The following is a 20,116-nucleotide window of genomic DNA, read 5'->3' on the forward strand; positions in this document are numbered from 1 at the left end:
CGACCATATTTTTTAATTTTTTAATTTCTTCTTCCTGTGTTTGAACTGACTGTATTATTTCTGGAAGTTTGTCTTTGAATTCTGATATTCGGTCTTCTATTTCATCTGTTCGATTTCCAAGGGATTCCACGGTGTTTTTATATGGTCAATTGAGTTTTTCATTTCCAGTATTTCATTCTGGCTTCTCTTTAGGATCTCTAATCCTTGGGCTTGTTTTTCGTTCAGCTCTCGACACTGTTTCTCATTATTTCTAAGTAATCTGATTATTAATTTTCGGAATTCTTTTTCTGGCATGGTTTCAAATTAAGCCCAAATGTAAACAAACAAGATGGCTGCTTCCTGCCCACTGCAGCTCCGATTTGGAGGAGGGTAGAGGCAGCAAGGGTTCCTAGCTTGTTTAGTCCTTCAATTAGTCCCCCTGAATCACGCACTCTTTCCGCAGGCACTAGTCACTCTGTTCCGTTTTCTATTTCCTCCCCCCACTCAGTCGTGCGTGTCTCAGTGTCTGTCCCAGGGTGGGTTGGAGGAGGGGTGGCGGCTGCTGTTGCCGCGGTGCTGGGCGAGCGCTCTGTCTCACCTTGGCTTCCAGTGCTGGTGCGTACACACTCCTGCTGGTGTCCTGCGCTTCAGGCGTCTGTGTCCTCCTCACAGGTCCACCCTGCCTCCCCAGTTTTGGAAGAGCTTCCCTTTCCCTGAAACTACAAATTCTCACCCTTCTTTGAACCTTCCCTTCCTGGACCATCGGTGTGCTCCCTCCCTATTCCGCCATCTTCAACCGGCGGCTTATTCTTTCAACCCATAAGGAGTTGTTTTTCTCCCTTGTCACTCTCAAATCTAATGATTTTTAAATTGGGTACAACTTCTTAAGAAGGGTTGAAAGTTATGAGAGTAACCAAGGGAACTATTGTTCTAAACAAATGACATGAAGTATACAAAATTGTATTTGAAATGTACAATTACATTTTATTCATATGTAATAGAAACTTAACATAGTAAGTACTGAAATTCCATAAATGTATCAAATCATATTTTGTGATACCAATTGTCAGTATTTATTTAGAATTTAAATTTATTAAGTACATTTTAATGCTATATACAGATTCTAGATAAAACCTCCCTTGTTTGTTTAGTGAAAATAGAAACAATTCCCTTCTAAACTTCTAGAAGTTGGTTTCTTCTTACAAATTAACTTGCTCTCTGAAACAGTTTTTGCACAAATCTCTTTGTTAATGTCTTGAATTTCTCAGGCCATTGATAAGATTTATTTAAGATTTCTATGTTATCTATGTAAGGCAGGACTGATTTGAACTGGTTTACTTGTAAGAAAATGAAGGGAAGTTAACAATAAAAAAGAACCCATCCTCCATAAAAGTTCACATCTGAAAATTTGGATTTTTTTTAGCCATATAACTTAACCAGCAAATACCATTTCTGCTAATTAAATCCTTACCATGTTAGGACCAAGATGCTTTTCTCCAATCATTGTCATTACCATTATGCCTGAGCATTAAATCAAACTTTGCAAGGCTGAGCACTAGTGGTCATTGGGATTTTAGAGAAACCTACTTATCCTGGAAGTCCATACTCCTTTTGGAGTCTTGAGAGAAGTCCTACAGTTTGGAGGTAGGTAGTCAATCTAGAAAATGTTTTATTTATATAAAATATATTTTTGATTGATTTTTTTTTCCACTAAGAACTCATTGAACCTTAGTGATTTGGTAGGGGAGAATGGATAAGAAATAAGGCGCTCCCAGCCTCCTTTCCCTCAGCACAACCTCAACCATTGGAGTATTTTTTCATTACTTTACGAAGTTTTAGGAAACAATTGTGTGAATGAATTAGCTCCAATCTTCACATTTTGGATGACATGTCAAAATTTTAGGAAATTCTGAATGTTTTTCACAATGGTCAGTGCAGAAGTCAGCCATTTTGTTCATGTAAACAGCTGTGTGGAAGTGGAGTTTTATTGATGAGCACGTCATAGATCTTACCCATATTTACTCCTATGCTTAGAAACCATAAGGTGCTAAAGACTTGTATTGTCATTTTCTCTTGAGCTGAAGTAATTTTGAACCATGCTTACCTTGGGCTGTGGGTGGCAGGGAGGGGCTGCCAATAGGAAGGTAATACATATGTAGTGTGATTGGTTGCTTTCTGAGATGAACTGTATACTTAACATGTGGTGTGCTTTTTTATTATCAGATTGGAATCCAGCTGATACTCCTTTATATACTTGATTATGCTGCTGTTGCCTGCAGGGAAACAGTGTGCAGACATTTTCAAAATGTATTTAAAATGAAGGGCATTCTGCTTTTTTTTCTCTCTCTCTTTTTAAGTGGCAAAGTCAATCTCAGTGTCTCAAGTCTGGATTTAGGCAACTACATTTGTTAGCACTTTTTAATCATATCCCTTAGCATGTTGTTTATTTAGTTTTTACCTAAATGTTTACTTGTACTTTTGAGGTTTTCCTAACATGGTTGTGTTTTGTAATGTAAATTTTATTAAACACCATATGCATATTTTCATTCTTCTGCTAAACATGTATTGTGTGCACTCATCTAAATTTTAAAATATTAAAAATTATTTCAAGATAATTAACGTCTCCATTTTTTAAACCATTTTTGGGTACCTCTGGGCTGGAATGTTGGACAAATATTTTTAAATTTGTGAGGCAGAGAGACAGACACACACACATACGAAGACAGAGAGAGAGAGAGAGAGCACCCATCTACTACTAGTCCACTCCTCAGATGTCCAAAGCAGCTGGGGCTTGGCCAGGGTCAACGTTGGAATTCACATGAGCAGCAGGAACCCAGTTACTTAAACCATCACTGCTGCCTCCCAGGGTACACATTAGCAGGAAGCTAGAGTCAGGAGCCAAAGCCAGGTACTCCAGTGTAGAATGTGATTATCCAAGCCACTAGACCAGAACCTATTCCTGGCCAATCTTTATTATTTTAGAATAGTTCTTGTACTGCTTATCAAGATCCTTCCAGACATAAAGACATTCAGTCAGTCAACATGGACTTATGGGGAATCTATTAGATGCCAAGTATTCTAGTTGTTGTGATACATAATTGTTTAGACAGATACTATCCTTGAGTAATTGAGTAAGAAGATCAAACTTAAGAATAAAGTGTCATAAGGGTTAGGAACCAAAGCAATGCAAGCTGCAGGGATCCAGCCACATTGGACTGAGTGTTGTGGCTTGAGGTTGATTTCTCAAGTGTCCTTGCTGCGTTGCCTCACTTGTTTAAGATTTAGGGTCCTGGGCTGGCGCTGCGGCTCACTTGGCTAATCCTCTGCCTGTGGCGCCGGCACCCCGGGTTCTAGTCCCGGTTGGGGCGCCAGATTCTGTCCTGGTTGCTCCTCTTCCAGTCTAGCTCTCTGCTGTGGCCTCGGAGGGCAGTGGAGGATGGCCCAAGTGCGAGCCTGCACCTGCCTGGGAGACCAGGAGGAGGCACCTGGCTCCTCATGGAACTGCAAGGGATGCTGGGAAATGTACATAGGAGGAAGAGATTGGCATGGATATTGGTAAGCATTAGCAGGCTCCACCTTAGACCCCTTCAGCTTCCCTAAGTCCCAAAGAACCTTTGCTTCATGCAAATAGATTTAAAATCTTGGGTCTACTCTGATCTTTTGGTGGTAGCTCCACAGAGCACTATGTTGAGGATTTTGAAACCAGATCCAAGGTGATGCTAAGATGTTCTTTAGTTCTTTGGCAACTGATGCCATGGGCATAGGGGATGCCACTTTTTGTGCAACATTATTTTATTTCTTGCTTGCCTCTTTCTCAGAACTTAAGTTCAGCCTGTTCTGTCTCTGGGGATGTCAACTTGAAAAGTTTGCCATTCATGGTTCGGTACAAGTAGCATGGAACTGAGGCTCACAAGACCTGAACTGGAATTCACTCCTACTACTCAATAGCTATATGAGCTCAAATCAGTCTTTTAATCGCCAGGACTCCGTTTTCTAACCTACCCACCTACCCTACTAGCTGCCTACCTCCCAGAATCATTATGAGGATCAAATGAAACACATTTGAAATTGTCTGCAAACTCTACAGCGTAATACAACCAGAACACATTATAATAACTGTAATTTATGAGTCCCAAATCTCTTTCAAGCTTCAAGGGGTTTTAGTATTTTGAGATGTGATGATTAAGTGCTTAAGTACATAAGAACAAAAATTGTCATCTCTCATCAGAACCATGGCTCATTAAACCCAATATTGTCACTGGCAGAGAAACCCAAGGGTATGCAGAAAGCTGCAGTTATTGTCCTTGATGGCAGCTTCAAAGGATAGCGACAAAATCCAACATGTTCTAATTTCAGTTAGTAATTATGACTTTATCCTCCACAATTTAATCTTTCAAAAATGTATTTGTATTATCGATGTGTGCCCTCCTCTTCTTTATTTTCAGAGTGAAGCTTTGTCTTTTCATTTTAAGACCACTATGTTACTGTCTTTCAAAGTGAAGGGAAAGGAACATAAGGATTTATTATAAGATAAAAAAGAAAGGAAATCCATGAATTTGTCTCTCAGGCTGCACTTGAACCTGAATGTAATTTTTTTTAGCTTTCAGAAAATAATAGAATAGTAATAGCCACCAAGCACTACATGGCAAGAACTAGCCTAGGTATTTTATGTAAGTTATCTCCTGTACCTGTGCAATCTGCTGTGAGGCATGTTCTATCATTATTTCCAAGGGTGCAAAATGAGATTTAGATAGGTTAAGACACTGGGTAAGGTCCCAGAGCTATTAATTCAGTATATTTGAACCTAAGGGAGTCTCTATATTGGCTCCTTAGGTCATCCAATCAAAGTAGCCGTCGTTGTTGTTACTGATTGCTGACTCAGCGCTTACTCTTCCACTTCTGTTGCTGCCCTTCCTTTTGGTGTGTCTTAATTAAAAATATGTTCTGACAGAGAATCTACGTTTGCGTTTGTTTCCACTAATCAGTGTGGACTTGCCCCTGGCACTGAGCAGGGTTTTCATGATAAGCCACCTTGGCCTCTTTTTTTTTTTTTTTAAGATTTATTTATTTATTTGAAAGTCAGAGTTACACAGAGAGCGAGAGAGAGAGGTCTTCCATCCGTTGGTTCGCTCCCCAATTGGCCACAATGATCCGAAGCCGGGAGCCAGGAGTCTCTTCCAGTTCTCCCACATGGGTGCAGGGGCCCAAGGACTTGGGCCATCTTCTACTGTTTTCCCAGGCCACAGCAGAGAGCTGGGTTGGAAGAGGAGCAGCTGGGACTAGAACCAGTGCCCACATGGGATGTCTGCGCCTCAGGCCAGGGCGTTAACCCACCGTGCCACAGTGCCGGCCCCCACCTTAGCCTCTTAACATCCATCCTACCTAACTCTTTTTGGCAAGGTTCCTTTGCTGTTGGTTTTGACAGGATGATTCTTTTTCTTTTTTCTTTCTTTTTTTTTTTTTTTTTTTTTTTGACAGGCAGAGTTAGACAGTTAGACAGTGAGAGAGAGAGAGAGAGAGAGAGACAGAGAGAAAGGTCTTCCTTCTGTTGGCTCACCCACAAATGGCTGCTACAGCTGGCACTGCGCCAATCTGAAGCCAGGAGCCAGGTGCTTCCTCCTGGTCTCCCATGCGGGTGCAGGGCCCAAGGACCTGGGCCATCCTCCACTGCACTCCCAGGCCACAGCAGAGAGCTGGACTGGAAGAGGAGCACCGGGACAGAACCGGTGCCCCAACCCGGACTAGAACCTGGGGTGCCAGTGCCGCAGGCAGAGGATTAGCCAAGTGAGCCACGGCGCTGGCTGACGGATCAGTCTTGCTCAAAATGTGAAATACTCTGTGACTACCATACTTAGAGTTAGTGTCCACTCTCACTTTGCCATTGGTGAAATGTTAGCCTTTGAGGATTTTCCTTTAAGAGTCCTCCCTCTAGGGCTGATGCTATGGCATGGTAGGCTAAGCCTCTACCTGTGGTGTCGGCTGCTCCTCTTCAGATCCAGCTCTCTGCTTACGGCTTGGGAAAGCAGCAGAAGGTGGTCTGAGTGCTTGGGCCCCTACACCTGTGTTGGAGACCAGGAAGAAGCTTCTGGCTCCTGGCTTTGGATTGGCCAAGCTCCAGCCATTGCAACCATTTGAGGAGTCAACCAGCAGATGGAAGACCTTTCTCTCTGCCTCTCCCTCTCTGTCTGTAACTCTACCTCTCAAATAAATAAATAAATCCTTTAAAAAGAGTCATTCTTTCTCCAACATTGTTTCTGGTATTCTCCAGTTCTATTACGAATTTTTCATGTATGGAAATGAGGACCACATGTGTTTTTTCCCCGAACATGGATGCTCCAAGATTTTAAGAAAATGTTTTTCCTTTGTTTCCTAAGTTGCATCTTCACATTGAAACCTCTCAGAATAAGGTCTAATTTGTTGACCATGGCATCAAGGCCATGAATGGCAGAGCTCCAGTGCACCTTCCTCGTGTCACCTAGCCACTTCCCCTGACAAGCCCTGTGTGAGCACCACACTCATTGCCGGAACGTGGTTGGCAAGTGGGGGAGTGGGGTCTAGTTCTCATCCCAGGTCCTTGCCTTCTACTTAGAAAAGCATTCTAAGTATAGGCACATACACAGGGTGTAAAGTGATCATGTTTACTTAAAAGTTGAGAAAGCAGACACACACACACACACACACACTCGTGGGCACAGTTGACAAGTGGAGTGGGCCAGAGGGAGAAAAGGGGTGGGTGAAGGGAGGCAGAGATAGTACCTCAGGACCTCCTTTAGTCTTGGTCTCCAACGAGAGAGGAAGGAGCACCTCCCAATACCTCCTTTGTATGAAGTCGCGTAGGCCCCTGGGAGTTTTATGACACCTCCAGAAAATTCCATGTAGAGTAACTTTCCCCCAAAGGCGTCCTGGGAAAAGGGGTACTCTGATTGTCAAGTAGGAGAGAATTACCCTCCAGCACAAGCCTATCAGTGGGATGCGCTCTGATGCCCTCATGCCTCTGTTCAGGTTGTTGAAATGACTTCCGCCACCCCATGGCATGGGCTCTGGGATCAGATCATTATGGATTTAAATTCCAACTCTGGGCAAATTTCTTAACTCCTGTTAGCCTTGGTCTTTAACCAGTCAAGTAGGGATAATTATACTTATCCCCCAGCGGTTGATCATTCAAATATTGAATAGACGTGGGGTTATTCCAATGGTTGGCAAAGAGTAAACACTCAGTAAATAGAAGCTGTCTCTAATATTTCAGGGTGCAGCTTAGAGGGGTTGGCTTTTCCCCTGCCGACCTTTAACCAGTGTCTCCTGTTCTCTACCCCCATCCTATGGCATTGTTCAATTTCTCACCTGGTTGTCACTGGTGATGGGATCATATTCCAACCATTTTTCCCCTCTGGGATGTTCCTTTCTCTCTATTCAAACTACTCTACTTTTTTTTTTTTTTTTGTAAAGGTTTTATTCATTATTTATTTGAGAGGTAGAGTTACAGACAAAGAGACGGAGACAAACAGAAAGGTCTTTCGGGCCGGCGCCGTGGCTCATTTGGTTGATCCTCCGCCTGCGGTGCCGGCATCCCATATGGCACTGGGTTCTAGTCCCGGTTGCTCCTCTTCCAGTCCAGCTCTCTCTGTGGCCCTGGAGGGCAGTGGAGGATGGCCCAAGTGCTTGGCCCCTGCACCTGCATGGAAGACCAGGAAGAGGCACCTGGCTCCTGGCTTCGGATCAGCACAGCATCGGCCATAGCAGCCATCTGGGGAGTGAACCAGCAGAAGGAAGACCTTTCTCTGTCTCTCTCTCTCTCTCACTGTCTACCTGTCCAAATAAATAAATAAATAAATAATTTTTTTTAAAAAAAGGTCTTCCATCCACTGGTTCATGCCTCAAATGGCTACAACGGCTGGAACTGGGCCAATCTGAAGCCAGGAGCCAGGAGCCAGGAGCTTCTTCCGGGTCTCCCATGAGAGTGCAGGGCCCAAGCACTTGGGCCATGTTCTGCTGCTTTCCCAGGCCATAGCAGAGAGCTGGATCAGAAGAAGAGCAACAGGACACGAACTAGTGCTCATATAGGATGCCAGTGCCGCAGGCAGAGGCTCAGCCCACTACACCACAGCCTCAGCCCCAGAGGCTTTCTATATACTAATACCCCAAGAAAAGGCTGTGACAGCAGCAAGCATAAATCACAAGACTGTTCCTGGCCTTTTGGTTTCAAAACTCCAGCACTTAGAGGATTAGAAAGAAGTCACAGATTTGACCTGGGGTGCCTGTATAACTCAGAGAGGATTGCAAGGGCTGACAGCTGTGAGCGTCAGCCAGTTATCTCCATGTAGGCCTTCGGGATCATGGATAAGAGCCTTCTGTATTTCACAAGAACTAGGGGAAAACAAAGATACATTTAGGTGCAAAAGACAATTTTCAAATCCAATGTGTATTTTTTTTGTTTTATAATTTCTTTTACTTTTTTTTTTTTTTAAAGATTCATCTATTTATTTGAGAGTCAGAGTCACAGAAAGGGAGAGACAGAGAGAGGTCCTCCACCCACTGGTTCACTCCCCGAATGGCTACAATGGCTGGACCTGGGCCAATCCAAAGCCAGGAGCCAGGAGCTTCCTCCAGGTCTGCCATGTGGACTCAGGGGCCCAAGCACTTGGGTCATCCTCAACTGCTTCCCTAGGCCACCAGCAGGGAGCTGGATTGGAAGTGGAGCAGCTGGGACTTGAACCATATGGGATGCTGGTGCCACAGGGGTGGAGGCTCACCTTACTATGCCACAGCGCTGGCCCCCATGTGTAGTTTCTTCATAATACGAATTTCATGAACTTTTTGAAGAGCTGTCATATGCATGGATTTCAAAATAGTTTTGTGCCAAAATCAGTTTTAATTCCATTTCCATGAACTTTCTGAAGTCCCCTCATAGAATGTCAAATTTGTTATCACTCATTGCATTTATTTCTTTCAGATTATTGATTCAACAGAGATTTATTCAGGAGCAAACAATGGGTTAGAACCCGGGAATACAAAACACAAACAAGACAGCTCCTGTTTCAGGAACTTACATCCTGCAGAACCAGACACATCACCAGGTAAGGGAGGGCTGACAGAGGATGACCGTCCGAGTGATAAGCCTTCCCTTAGAGCAAGGATTTCCAAAGTGTGATCACTGAACTTGTTAGCCATGCAGATTTCAGGCCCCAGCCCTAAGTTACCAATCAGAAAGCTGGGATTGTTTAAAACTCCTCAGGCTGATGTCTGCCAAAGTTGGAGGACCAATGAGAATAGTGGAAAAAAGCAAACAGGATGTTGTGTACAAAAGTCAACACTCCTGAGCCAACCTCGAGCCCCTCTGCCGTCCATGGATCACTTTCCCAGTCCCTTCCACACTAAATAGGTAGTTCTCTGGTAACTCACAAGGACAATACGCAGATATACCTTGTCTCTCTTAGTAAGCTCTAAGGACTTCAAAGCCAGGAGCTAATTCTTCTTTCTTTCCCTTCTTTCCAGGTGTCAGCATACTACTTAGAAGATACAAGCAGTGAAATTTATTTCAGAAATCAGACTAGGGCTGGCGCCATGGCTCACTTGGTTAATTCTCCGCCTGCGGCGCCGGCATCCCATATGGCACTGGGTTCTAGTCCCGGTTGTTCCTCTTCCAGTCCAGCTCTCTGCTGTGGCCCTGGAAGGCAGTGGAGGATGGCCCAAGTCTTTGGGCCCTGCACCCGCATGGGAGACCAGGAGGAAGTACCTGGCTCCTGGCTTTGGATCAGCACAGTGCCGGCCATAGCGGCCATTTGGGGAGTGAACCAACAGAAGGAAGACTTTTCTCTCTCTCTCTCTCTTTCTCTCTATAACTCTACCTGTCAAGTTAAAAAAAAAAAAAAAAAGACATCAGACTAACCTAATGTGATTGGTTTGAGTGAGACCCTCAAGAGTTCCCGTGTTGGAAGCATGGTCCCCAATGCGGTGATATTGGGAGGGGGTGGACCTGTAAGAGATGGGGTGCAGTGGCAGGTAGTAAGGTGACTAGGAGCACTGCCCTGGGAAAGGATTTAGTTCTCTCAACTGCTCTTGGGCTTCTTGTCTTTCCTTGTGACCCTTCCCTCGCCATGCTGCCATGTGCCACGTGCTGTGTGATGCAGTCAAGGGAGCCCTCACCAGAGCTGAGGAGCCAGCGTCATGCCCTTGAACCTCCCAACCTGTGAGCTAAACAAATCTCTTTCTTCATGACTGAGCCTCAGCTATTTCATCATAGCCACAGAAAGCAAGCTGAGACACGATGCAAGGGTTCTACATGTATGGGGAAGGATTGGAAAGTACTACACATATTTACCAATTTTCATGAACTTTTTAAAAATTGTAAAATACACATAAACCTTGCTATTTTAATCATTAAAAATGGTTCAGGTTCATTGGTATTAAGCATATTCACAGTTATGCAAACATCCAGCTCCCCAAACACTACCTCTCTATCTATTAAGCAACTATTGGTATCTTGTGCCTTGTTTTTCACAGTGGGATTTTTTTCCTCCTATTGATTTGTAGAGCTCATTCTGAATTAGGGAGACCAATCCTTTATCTTCCCCCAACTTGTGTATCTAAAGAAACTCTATGATGTTTAAAAATGTTTATAAAATTAAATATCTTCCAAAGAATCATAAAATCATGTTTAGAATTCTATTATCCTTTATAAAGACTTCCGGGTTGCTGCTTTCACTATCTTCACATTACAAATACATTCACTGGCATTTTGAGATTTTATCAGTGAAATATTTAATCCTTATAGGATTTACTTGTGTTTTGCCTTTTTTTTTTTTTTCAAACCAAATGGCTAGTCAGGTGTTCCAGCATCACTTATTGGGTTTCCCCTATTGCTTTAAATATCATCTTTTCCTATTGTATTTCTACTTGTGCTGGTTATCGAACTTACTCCTTGGTCTTACTGTGCTGTTACGCCCTAGTCTGTAGTGCGAATTTCTCCCCACTTTGTGTCCGCTGTGATGGCTGTATGCTATCCCACCACACGCATGTACCGCGGTTTAGGTAATCAATACCCTACTTCTAGGCATTTGGGAAGTTTCTTGGTCTTCCAGACTACATAGTGCGTTTTGGATTGAACAAAATGAATTCTCCTAGTGCTTCAAATTGTGCAAATTATCCGTTCGCACTCTTCCTCGAATTACTTTTAAAATTACCACCACTGTATTCCGCTGCCCTCAATTATTGGCCAATACACGTGTAGGTCGGAAATTGGAATCTTTCGGGCACGACCTCGGAGCTGCACCAGGGGGCGCAGTTTCCAGCTCGGCCTCGACCACATCCGGGTTCCACCGCAGGTTCGTCCCGTAGCAGGCGGAACCTTTCTGTCGTGCCACCTGTGAACAAGCGCGGCGGGGACCATTTAGGCCGTTGCGCACCGACCTGCAGAAGTGCTTCGGCTTGCTTGCCGAAGGCCGGCGTGGAGGTTCAGTGTGCTTTTTCCTTCGTCGTGAACAGCATGGACGTGCTAGCGGAGGAGTTTGGAAACCTGAGCCCAGAGGAGCTTGCTGCGCCGATCCCGACTGTAGAGGTGAGTGTACGGCGAGCGGGCTGTGGAAGGGACCGGGACGCTTCCTGAGGGGGCGTTGCCCAAAGAGCCCTGGGGCTGAGGGAGGCCGGCTGGTGTCTTCTGCGCATGCGCAGGGCTTCCGCGCATGCTCAGAGCCCTGCGCGTGCGAGTCGGGCTCATGGACCGGTTGGTCCCGGCGGAGCTGTGTGGCGCCGCGGCTTCGGTGGCTCTCGCTGTGGAACCCTTACGGCACGGGCCCGCGTAGGCACTGTGAGAGACGTATCGCGTCTTGGTGGGCCCGTGGCGGACACCGAGTTCCAGGGAGCTTAGGCCAGTGTCGAAGTCCGAATTCAGGGTTGACGTTTTGGCCTCAGCGATGTTTAAACACGCTGAATATTAACTCAGCTATAGGCCTGTGTGTTTTCTGGGGAGAAGCCCCATAGCCTTCATCCGGCTCTCGGAAGGTAAAGGTAACTGCCCCACAGTGAGCTGCCCAGTCACGTGCAGCTGTTGACAAATTTAATTTCCTGAAAAAACACCGTTAAAAAAAAAGTTAATTCATTTGAATGGTGGAAAGATAGAGATCTTCCATCCCCGCTTCACTCAACAGCTGGGGCTGGCCCAGGCTGAAGCCAGGAGCCGGGAACTCCATCCTGGTCTCCCGCGTGCGTGGCGGGGGCCCTTGAGACATCATCTGCTGCCTCCCAGGGTGCATTAGCAGGGACCTGGATTGGAAGGGGCTGTCCCGGGGCTCCGGCTGGCACTTGAATGAGAGCAGGCATCCCAAGCAGTCTTTTTTTTTTTTTTTAAGATTTATTTATTTGAAAGGTAGCATTAGAGAGAGAAAGAGAGAGGGAGGGAGAGAGAGAGTGCTTCCACCCGTTGGTTCATTACCCAAATGGCCGCAACAGCTGGAGCTGGGCTGATCCGAAGCCAGAAGCCTGGGTCTCCCACGTGAGTGCAGGGACCCAAGTGCATAGGCCATCTTCCACTGCCCAGCAGTGCCACAATGCCTGCCCCCAAATCCATGTATTGTAACCTCCCTAAGCTTCAGGACCTTCGCTGGCTTGAGGGAGAGAAGTAGTGAGCCGGGAGGAGCTAGTGGGAAGAGAACTGGCAGAGCGGACAGGATACTTGGAAACCTCTAGGCGAGAAGAGCCGTGATGTTACCGAGGGACTGAGGGAAATCTAGTAGTACTAGAGGGAAGAAAAATAGAGGACGAGAGGAAGGCTATGGGAGGTTCCTGATTATGAAGGATTTTCTTAGACATCTGAAGGAGTTTGGACTTCCTCCTGGGAGCAGTGGAGTGCTTTTGGAGGGTTTTAGCAGGACAGTGACATGGTCAGTGAGTCTATTGGATTATTAGAACTTCTTTATAATTACTTGGCAGTATTACAAAGTTGAGTTATAATCACTCCAACAGATTCAGTCTATGAGTGTGTGCAAAGCGTGCTGATCACCAGGCAGTACCCTGAAGAGGTTATCAAAGCCAGTGTTTACTAGTACTTGTCTGTACCAGGCTCTGTTTTGCCATGATGTGTCTTGTTGTTTAATCCTCTGAAATAAATCTTATTTTCACTCGCATTTAGCTGGAAAGATTTGCTGGCTAGGTGTTAGAAGGCTGGGCCAAGGCCCATGTAGAATTTGGACTTGTCAGTGTGACTCCAGTCTTTTTTTTTTTTTTTTTTTTAAAGATTTTATTTATTTATTTGAAAGAGTTACACAGAGAAGGAGACGCAGAGAGAGAAAGAGAGAGGTCTTCCATCCGATGGTTCACTCCCCAGTTGGCCACAGCTGCTGGAGCTGTGCCAATCCAAAGCCAGGAGCCAAGAACTTCTTTGGGTCTCCCACATGGGTGCAGGGGCCCAAGACTTGGGCCATCTTTTACTGCTTTCCCAGGGCGTAACAGAGAGCTGGATCAGAAGTGGAGCAGCCGGGACTTGAACTGGCGTCCATATAGGATGTTGGCACTGCAGGCGGCAGCTTTACCCACTACACCACAGTGCCAGCCCCAAGTCTGCATCCTTAACTGGTGACAGGACCGACCCCTTCTCTGGAGAGCTGAAGAAGCAGCCGTAGAAGATTTCTGTTTCTTGTCTGAATTTGCACAGCCCTGAAGGGAACCAGTACCACGATTCCAGCCTTCTGGTTCAGAAATAACCATTTCTTTCCTGGCTCTGTGCATCTGAATCACATCATGCTGCAGGGGCTTGATTTTGGTACCTTAAAATAACTTTTTTGAGGCCAGCATTGTGGCTTAATGGTTTAAGTTGCCACCTGTCATGCCGGCATCCCATGTGGGTGCCAGTTCAAGTCTGGCTGCTCCATTTCTGACCAGCTCCCTTCTGATGTGTTTGGGAAAAGCAGCAGAGGATGGCCCAAGCCCTGTACCCACATGGGAGACCCGGATGAAGCTCTTGGCTCCTGGCTTTGGATCAGTTCAGCTCCGGCTTTTATGGCCATTTGGGGAGTGAAACAGCAGATGGAAGATCTCTCTGTCTCTCTCTCTCTGTTACTCTGCCTTTCAAATAAATAAATAAAATAAATAAATAAATTAAAAAATAACTTCTTTTTTAATTAATTACTTAGAAAATAGCCTTTTTCATTCGGATCTGGCTAAAAAGCCAGTGAGAGTATCTCAGGCATGCAAAGCCAAGACACTGTGGCAAAAAATGACCTAATTGAAAGATCTCTGTGAGTGAGATCTCGGTAGAAAGAAGGAGCCATCAAAGAAGGAGGTACCTTTCTCTGAAGGGAGGAGAGAACTGCCACTTTGACTATGTTTGACCTTGTCTAAATATGGTCAGAGTTTGTAAACTCAAGAGGCTTCCATAGCCTTGGCAGCTCATGACAAGAGCCTCGGGTGATTACTGACGTCATAAATTAGAGTGTCAATTGTTAAATCCACAACTGGAGTCACTGTGTACTTACCCTCCATGTAGGATCTCTGTCCTTAACGTGTTGTACTATGCGAATTAACGGTAATACTAGTATTATACTTTGTGTGTTTGTGTGGTTGCAAACTGTTGAAATCTTTACTACGTTGATCTTCTGTATATAAAGATAATTGAAAATAATCTCGATGCAGAATGGGATGGGAGAGGGAGTGGAGACAGGATGGTTGCGGGTGGGAGGGAGGTTATGGGGGGAAAGCCACTGTAATCCAAAAGTTGTACTTTCAAAATTTATATTTATTAAATAAAAGTTTTTTTTAAAAAAAGAATGTGCAAAGCTGACTGTATACACTCTACTACCAAATAAGAAATACATTTAATCCAATAACTATTCTAGATTCATAAAATAAAATGAGTTCTTATTCTACAGAAAAAAAAAAAGAAAATAGCCTTTTTATTGAGGAAGTGCAAATCAAAGACACGATGAGGTTTCACCTCACCCCAGTTAGAATGACTGTTGTACAGAAATCAAAAACTGAGCTGGCTGTCATAGCAGGTAAAGCCACTGCCTGCAGTGCCAGCATCCCACATGGGTGCCGATTCGAGTCCTGGCTGCTCTACTTCTGATCTAGCTCTCTGCTGTCGCCTGGGAAAGCAGTCCTTGGGCTCCTGCACCCACATGGGAGACCTGAAAGAAGCTCCTAGCTCCTGGCTCCTGGTTCCTGGCTTTGAATCGGCTCATCTTCTGCCGGTGTGTGGCCATCTGGGTGGGTGAACCAGCGGATGGAGGACCTCTCTCTGCCTTTCAAATAAATAAATATTTTTTAAAAATCCAAAAACAACAAATGCTGGCAAGGATGTGGGGAAACGGGTACCCTAATCCACTGTTGGTGAGACAAAGTAGTACAGCCACTGTGGAAGACAGTATGGAGATTCCTCAGAAACCTGAAAATAGTGCTACCATACGACCCAGCCATACCATTCCTGGGAATTTACCCAAAGGCAATGATATCAGCATATGAAAGAGTTATCTGTACTCCCATGTTTGTTGCAGCTTAATTCACAATTACTAAGATGTGGAATCAATCCAGATGCCCATCAACAGATGATTGGATAAAGAAAATGTGGTATAGGTACACTATGGAACACTACTCAGCTGTAAAAAAGAATGAAATCCTGTTTTTTTTGTAGCAAAATGGATGCAACAGGAAACCATTATACTTAGTGAAATAGGGTAGCCCCCAAAAGACAAATACTATATGTTTTATCTGTGGTAACTAATTATGTGCAAAATAATGTATTGTATTTGAGTGAAATTGACATTTTGAGAATTGATTATTGTTTACAGCCCTTGTCTCTACTGTTGAGGAACAGTATTTTTTCTTCTTAAAAAAAGAAAAAACCTTTTTATTGAAGTCTAATACATGTGGTAAAATAAGTTCTTATTTTATATTTTATGATTGTTAGCACAGTGTTCTGATATTCTTGTTGCTTTGATTCACAGGAAAAATGGAGGCTGCTTCCAGCATTTTTAAAGGTAATTGTTTCACATTTAGTAATAATTGGTTATTTTTCAGATGAGAAAAATGAAGAAATAGCTTTTTTGGAGACTAAAATTTTGTCACCAAATAACTTTTTTTTTAACTTCATACAACTGTTATACTTGGCTAGGTTTTGGAAATAAATGGAATTAGGAGGCACCATCCCTGCCTGTGAGGTGGTGGTTGGGAGAGTGGTAGTCTGATGATTGAAGTGGTCTGCTTAGTAGCGTGGCGTGGGAACAATAAAACCCAAAGCCTGTTGGCAAAAGACTGATGGCACACATGGTCAGAGAGGGCTGCCCGACATAAGGCACTTCTTAAAAGAAGAGGAATGACCTAATCTGAAAGGTCGGATGCAGAGAGCTTGGTTTAATCAGGATACCTCCCGAGGGTGTGTGCGGGACAGCACCCAGTTTAGCTGGAGCAGATTTGTGTGTGGTCAGAGGAGCTGCTGGGTATAATGTAATGTGGTGAAAAGTTTCCCTTCAGTTTGAATGGGCTCCTGCTAAGCAGAAGTGGGAACTGCGGTGAGAGATCACTGGGCACCTGCTCAGATGACTGTAACTGAAAAGTAAGGCAGTAGCAAGTGTTGACAAAGATGTGGAGAAATCGGAACTCTCATGCTGTACTGGTGGGAAGGTACAAGTGGTTGCAGCTGCTTTGGTAAACAACTGGCGGTTCCTCAGGTGGTCACATAGAGTTACCATATGGTCCAGCGATTGTCCCCAAGAGAAATGGAAACGCAACTGTGTGTAAAAACTTTACCATTACCCGTAATGGCCAAACAGTGGAAACAGCACACGTGGACATCAGCTGATGGGTGGATAAATAAAATGTGTATATCCATACAGTGGAAAATTATTTGATATGGAAAATAAATCACGTACTAATCCATGCTGCAGTATGGTGGATCTTGAAAGCATTGTGCCAGGTGAACGGAAGGAGACCTCAGTTCCCTGAGTTCCACCCTGCTTTTGATGTCCAGTGCAATTATTTCAGCTTTATTAGTAGAGATCCTTATTTTTTTTTTTCACTAAACCCCACTTGGGTTTTCAGTAAAAACATTGAGGAGCAGGTATGGTTAGAGTTTGTTGCAGAATCTATTATTTTGTTGCTAATCTGATTTTTCCTTTTCTGTTTAGGTGAAAGGCCTCGTGAAGCAGCACATAGATTCCTTCAACTATTTCATTAATGTGGAGGTAAGCACCAGACCTTAGAGGTAGTCATCTGGCAGGGATTCCCTGGGAACTGGCTGTTTTCCTCAAGCTGCGCTTTCCTCTGCAGATAAAGAAGATAATGAAGGCCAATGAAAAGGTTACGAGTGATGCCGACCCCATGTGGTACCTAAAGTAAGTAAGGAATCAGTTGCTCTTACTGTGCGATTTTGGTTATGTCTTACAGTTTTCCAAGTGAATGAGCTGCTCTGGAAACTCTTGAAATCATTCTCTTTTATCTGTTTAATAAGATAATTTTCAAGTGCTCAAATTTTTTATTTTTTTTAATTTAAAAAAGTTTTAAAAATTTATTTGAAAGGCAGAGAGAGACAGAGATCTTCCATCTGCTTGTTCATTCCCCAGATGCCTGCAACAGCCAGGGTTGGGTCAGGGTTTAGCCAAGAGCTGGGAACGCAACCCAGGTTTCCCACATGCAGACTACTTGAGCCGTTTCCTGCTGGCTCCCAGGGTGCACGTTAAGAGGAAGCTGGGATCAGGAGCAGAGCCAGGGCTCACACCCAGGCTTTCTGAATGAGCCGTGGCATCCTAACGGCTATGCAGCATCTTAACCACCATGCCAAACACCCACCCCGAGTGCTCAGATTTAATTTTTAATTGATGAACCAATTATAACAAGTAACGTTGTGACTCAGAAGTTATTTTGAACCTAATAAGATTTTAATATTTTAACTAAATTTATATTTTTAAAAAAATTTTAGATTTATAGGAATATTGCAAAATTAGGAAAAGGAGTTCCCATATATTCTTCACCTAGCTTCTGTTACTGTTAACATCTTACATAATCATAGCAGAATTATTAAAACCAGAGAAATTAGCATTGATACAATGCTGTCAACTTAATCTGTTGACCTTAGTTGATATTTTTGAACTAACATCCTTTTTCTAGTCCAGGAACCCATGGTGTCTTTAGTTTTATTGTTTTCCTTCGTCTCTTCAACTGTCACTCTCCTGTGACAGTCCCTTGGTCTTTTTCTCTCTCTCTCTTTTTTTTTAAAGATTTATTTTATTTATTTGAGAGGCAGAGTTACAGGCCAAGAGAGGGAGAAAGAGAGAGAAAGGTCTTCCATCTACTAGTTCACTCCCCAAATGGCTGCAAAGGCTGGAGCAGAGCCAATCTGAAGCCAGTAACCAGGAGCTTCTTCTGTGTCTCCCACGTGTCTGCAGAGACCCAAGTACTTGGCCCACCTTCCACTGCTTTCCCAGGCCATAGAAAAGAGCTGGATCAGAAGTGGAGCAGCAAGGACTAGAACCGGCACCCATATGGGATGTCAGCAACGCAGGCAGTGGCTTAACCCCCTATGCCACAGTGCTGACCAGTTCCTTGGTCTTTCTTGACCTTGACACATGAATACGCTAATCAGTTTTTGTAGAAAGTGCTTCCATTTGGTTTTGTGTATTTGCTCAGGATGAGATTGGTTTATGAATTTTGGCAAGAACCCAAAGAAGGGCTGCTTTCTGCCTCTCTCCTTGATTCATCTCAGGGCATGCAGATGTCTGTGTAATTTATTACTGGCGATTTTAACTTTGTTCACTTGAGTAAAGTGGTATCTGCCTGATTTCTCCACTGTGAAATGACTGTCTTTCTTTTTGTAATTAATGACTATCTTATGGGGAAATCCATTGAGACTCTACAAATTTCTTATTTCTCGTCACATCTTCACTGATTTTAGCATTTTGATGTCGTGTTGTTATTGTGGTGTTCATCTAATGATAACTCTCTATTCCCAACCTTCTGTCTGTGTTAATATTGGAATTCTGTCGTGAGGAAGAGCTTTCCCTTCTCATTCATCTCTCTATTTGTATCGATTTGGACATGTAGGTGTTTATTTTATTCTAGGGATTATAATCCAGTGTTATCATTATTCTGTCCTTTCTGCCTGTTTGAATGCAGTTATGGTACTGCTTTATCAGGGATTTGGGTTTGTGGTGCCTTTTGGGTTCCCCTACGTTCTGGTTGATTTTAAGTTTGGATTTCTTTGAGGGTATGAGAAGCAGTGTGATTGTAAGTGTTAAACCTGTGCAGGAATATCTGCAGAAAATCGTTGCTCCCCTCCTTATTCTGTCCGCCCTGTTCACTGCTGTGCTACTACACCCTTGATATGTATTTGTGCTTTTGTAAATATTATATTTAGGGAGCTGTCTTTCTATTTTTGTAAAGAGATTTGTAGTATTTTTTAAAAAATACTTGATGACAATATTTCCCTCCTTTTTATTCATTTATTTTTTTGACAGGCAGAGTGGACAGCGAGAGAGAGAGACAGAGAGAAAGGTCTTCCTTTTCCATTGGTTCACCCCCCAACGGCTGCTGTGGGTGGTGCACTGTGCTGATCTGAAGCCAGGAGCCAGGTGCCTCCTCCCGGTCTCCCATGCGGGTGCAGGGACCCAAGCACTTGGGCCATCCTCCACTGCCTTCCCGGCCACAGCAGAGAGCTGGACTGGAAGAGGAGCCCCTGGGACAGAATCCGGTGCCCCAACCGGGACTAGAACCCGGGGTGCCGGCGCTGCAGGCGGAGGATTAGCCAAGTGAGCCGTGGTGCCAGCCAGCATATATACCTTTAAAAAGGAGGGAAGCCGGCGCCGCTGCTCACTAGGCTAATCCTCCACCTGCGGCACTGGCACCCCGGGTTCTAGTCCCGGTTGGGGCGCCAGATTCTGTCCTGATTGCTCCTCTTCCAGTCCAGCTCTCTGCTGTGGCCCGGGAAGGCAGTGGAGGATGGCCCAAGTGCTTGGGTCCCTGCACCCACATGGGAGACCGGGAGGAGGCACCTGGCTCCTGGCTTTGGGCGCGCTGCCCGTGGCGGCCATTTGGGGGTGAACCAACAGAAAGAAGACCTTTCTTTCTGTCTCTCTCTCTCACTGTCTAACTCTGCTTGTCAAATAATAATAATAAAAAAAAAGGTATATATGCTATCACTTCAGGAAGATCTCCAGTT

General features: G+C 44.4%; 1 protein-coding gene across 4 annotated transcripts in view; it reads left to right on the forward strand.

Moving 5' to 3' along the window:
* The first annotated feature begins 11,354 nt into the window (after window positions 1-11,354).
* Window positions 11,355-20,116, forward strand: part of POLR3B (RNA polymerase III subunit B) — a 122,784-nt gene continuing 114,022 nt past the window's right edge. The window contains exons 1-4 of one of the 4 annotated variants that reach the window (XM_002711427.5): window positions 11,355-11,533; window positions 15,912-15,944; window positions 17,091-17,147; window positions 17,233-17,297. In XM_002711427.5, coding sequence (XP_002711473.1) covers window positions 11,462-11,533; window positions 15,912-15,944; window positions 17,091-17,147; window positions 17,233-17,297 — 227 coding nt within the window. In that variant the 5' untranslated portion in view covers window positions 11,355-11,461. Of the gene's footprint in view, window positions 11,534-11,673; window positions 11,977-15,911; window positions 15,945-17,090; window positions 17,148-17,232; window positions 17,298-20,116 lie in introns of those variants that run through there. The other 3 variants (XM_008257116.4, XR_011380255.1, XM_008257117.4) reach the window with 3 other exon arrangements.

The sequence above is a fragment of the Oryctolagus cuniculus genome, chromosome 11 (assembly GCF_964237555.1).
Source record: "Oryctolagus cuniculus chromosome 11, mOryCun1.1, whole genome shotgun sequence".
Taxonomy (NCBI): Eukaryota; Metazoa; Chordata; class Mammalia; order Lagomorpha; family Leporidae; genus Oryctolagus; species Oryctolagus cuniculus.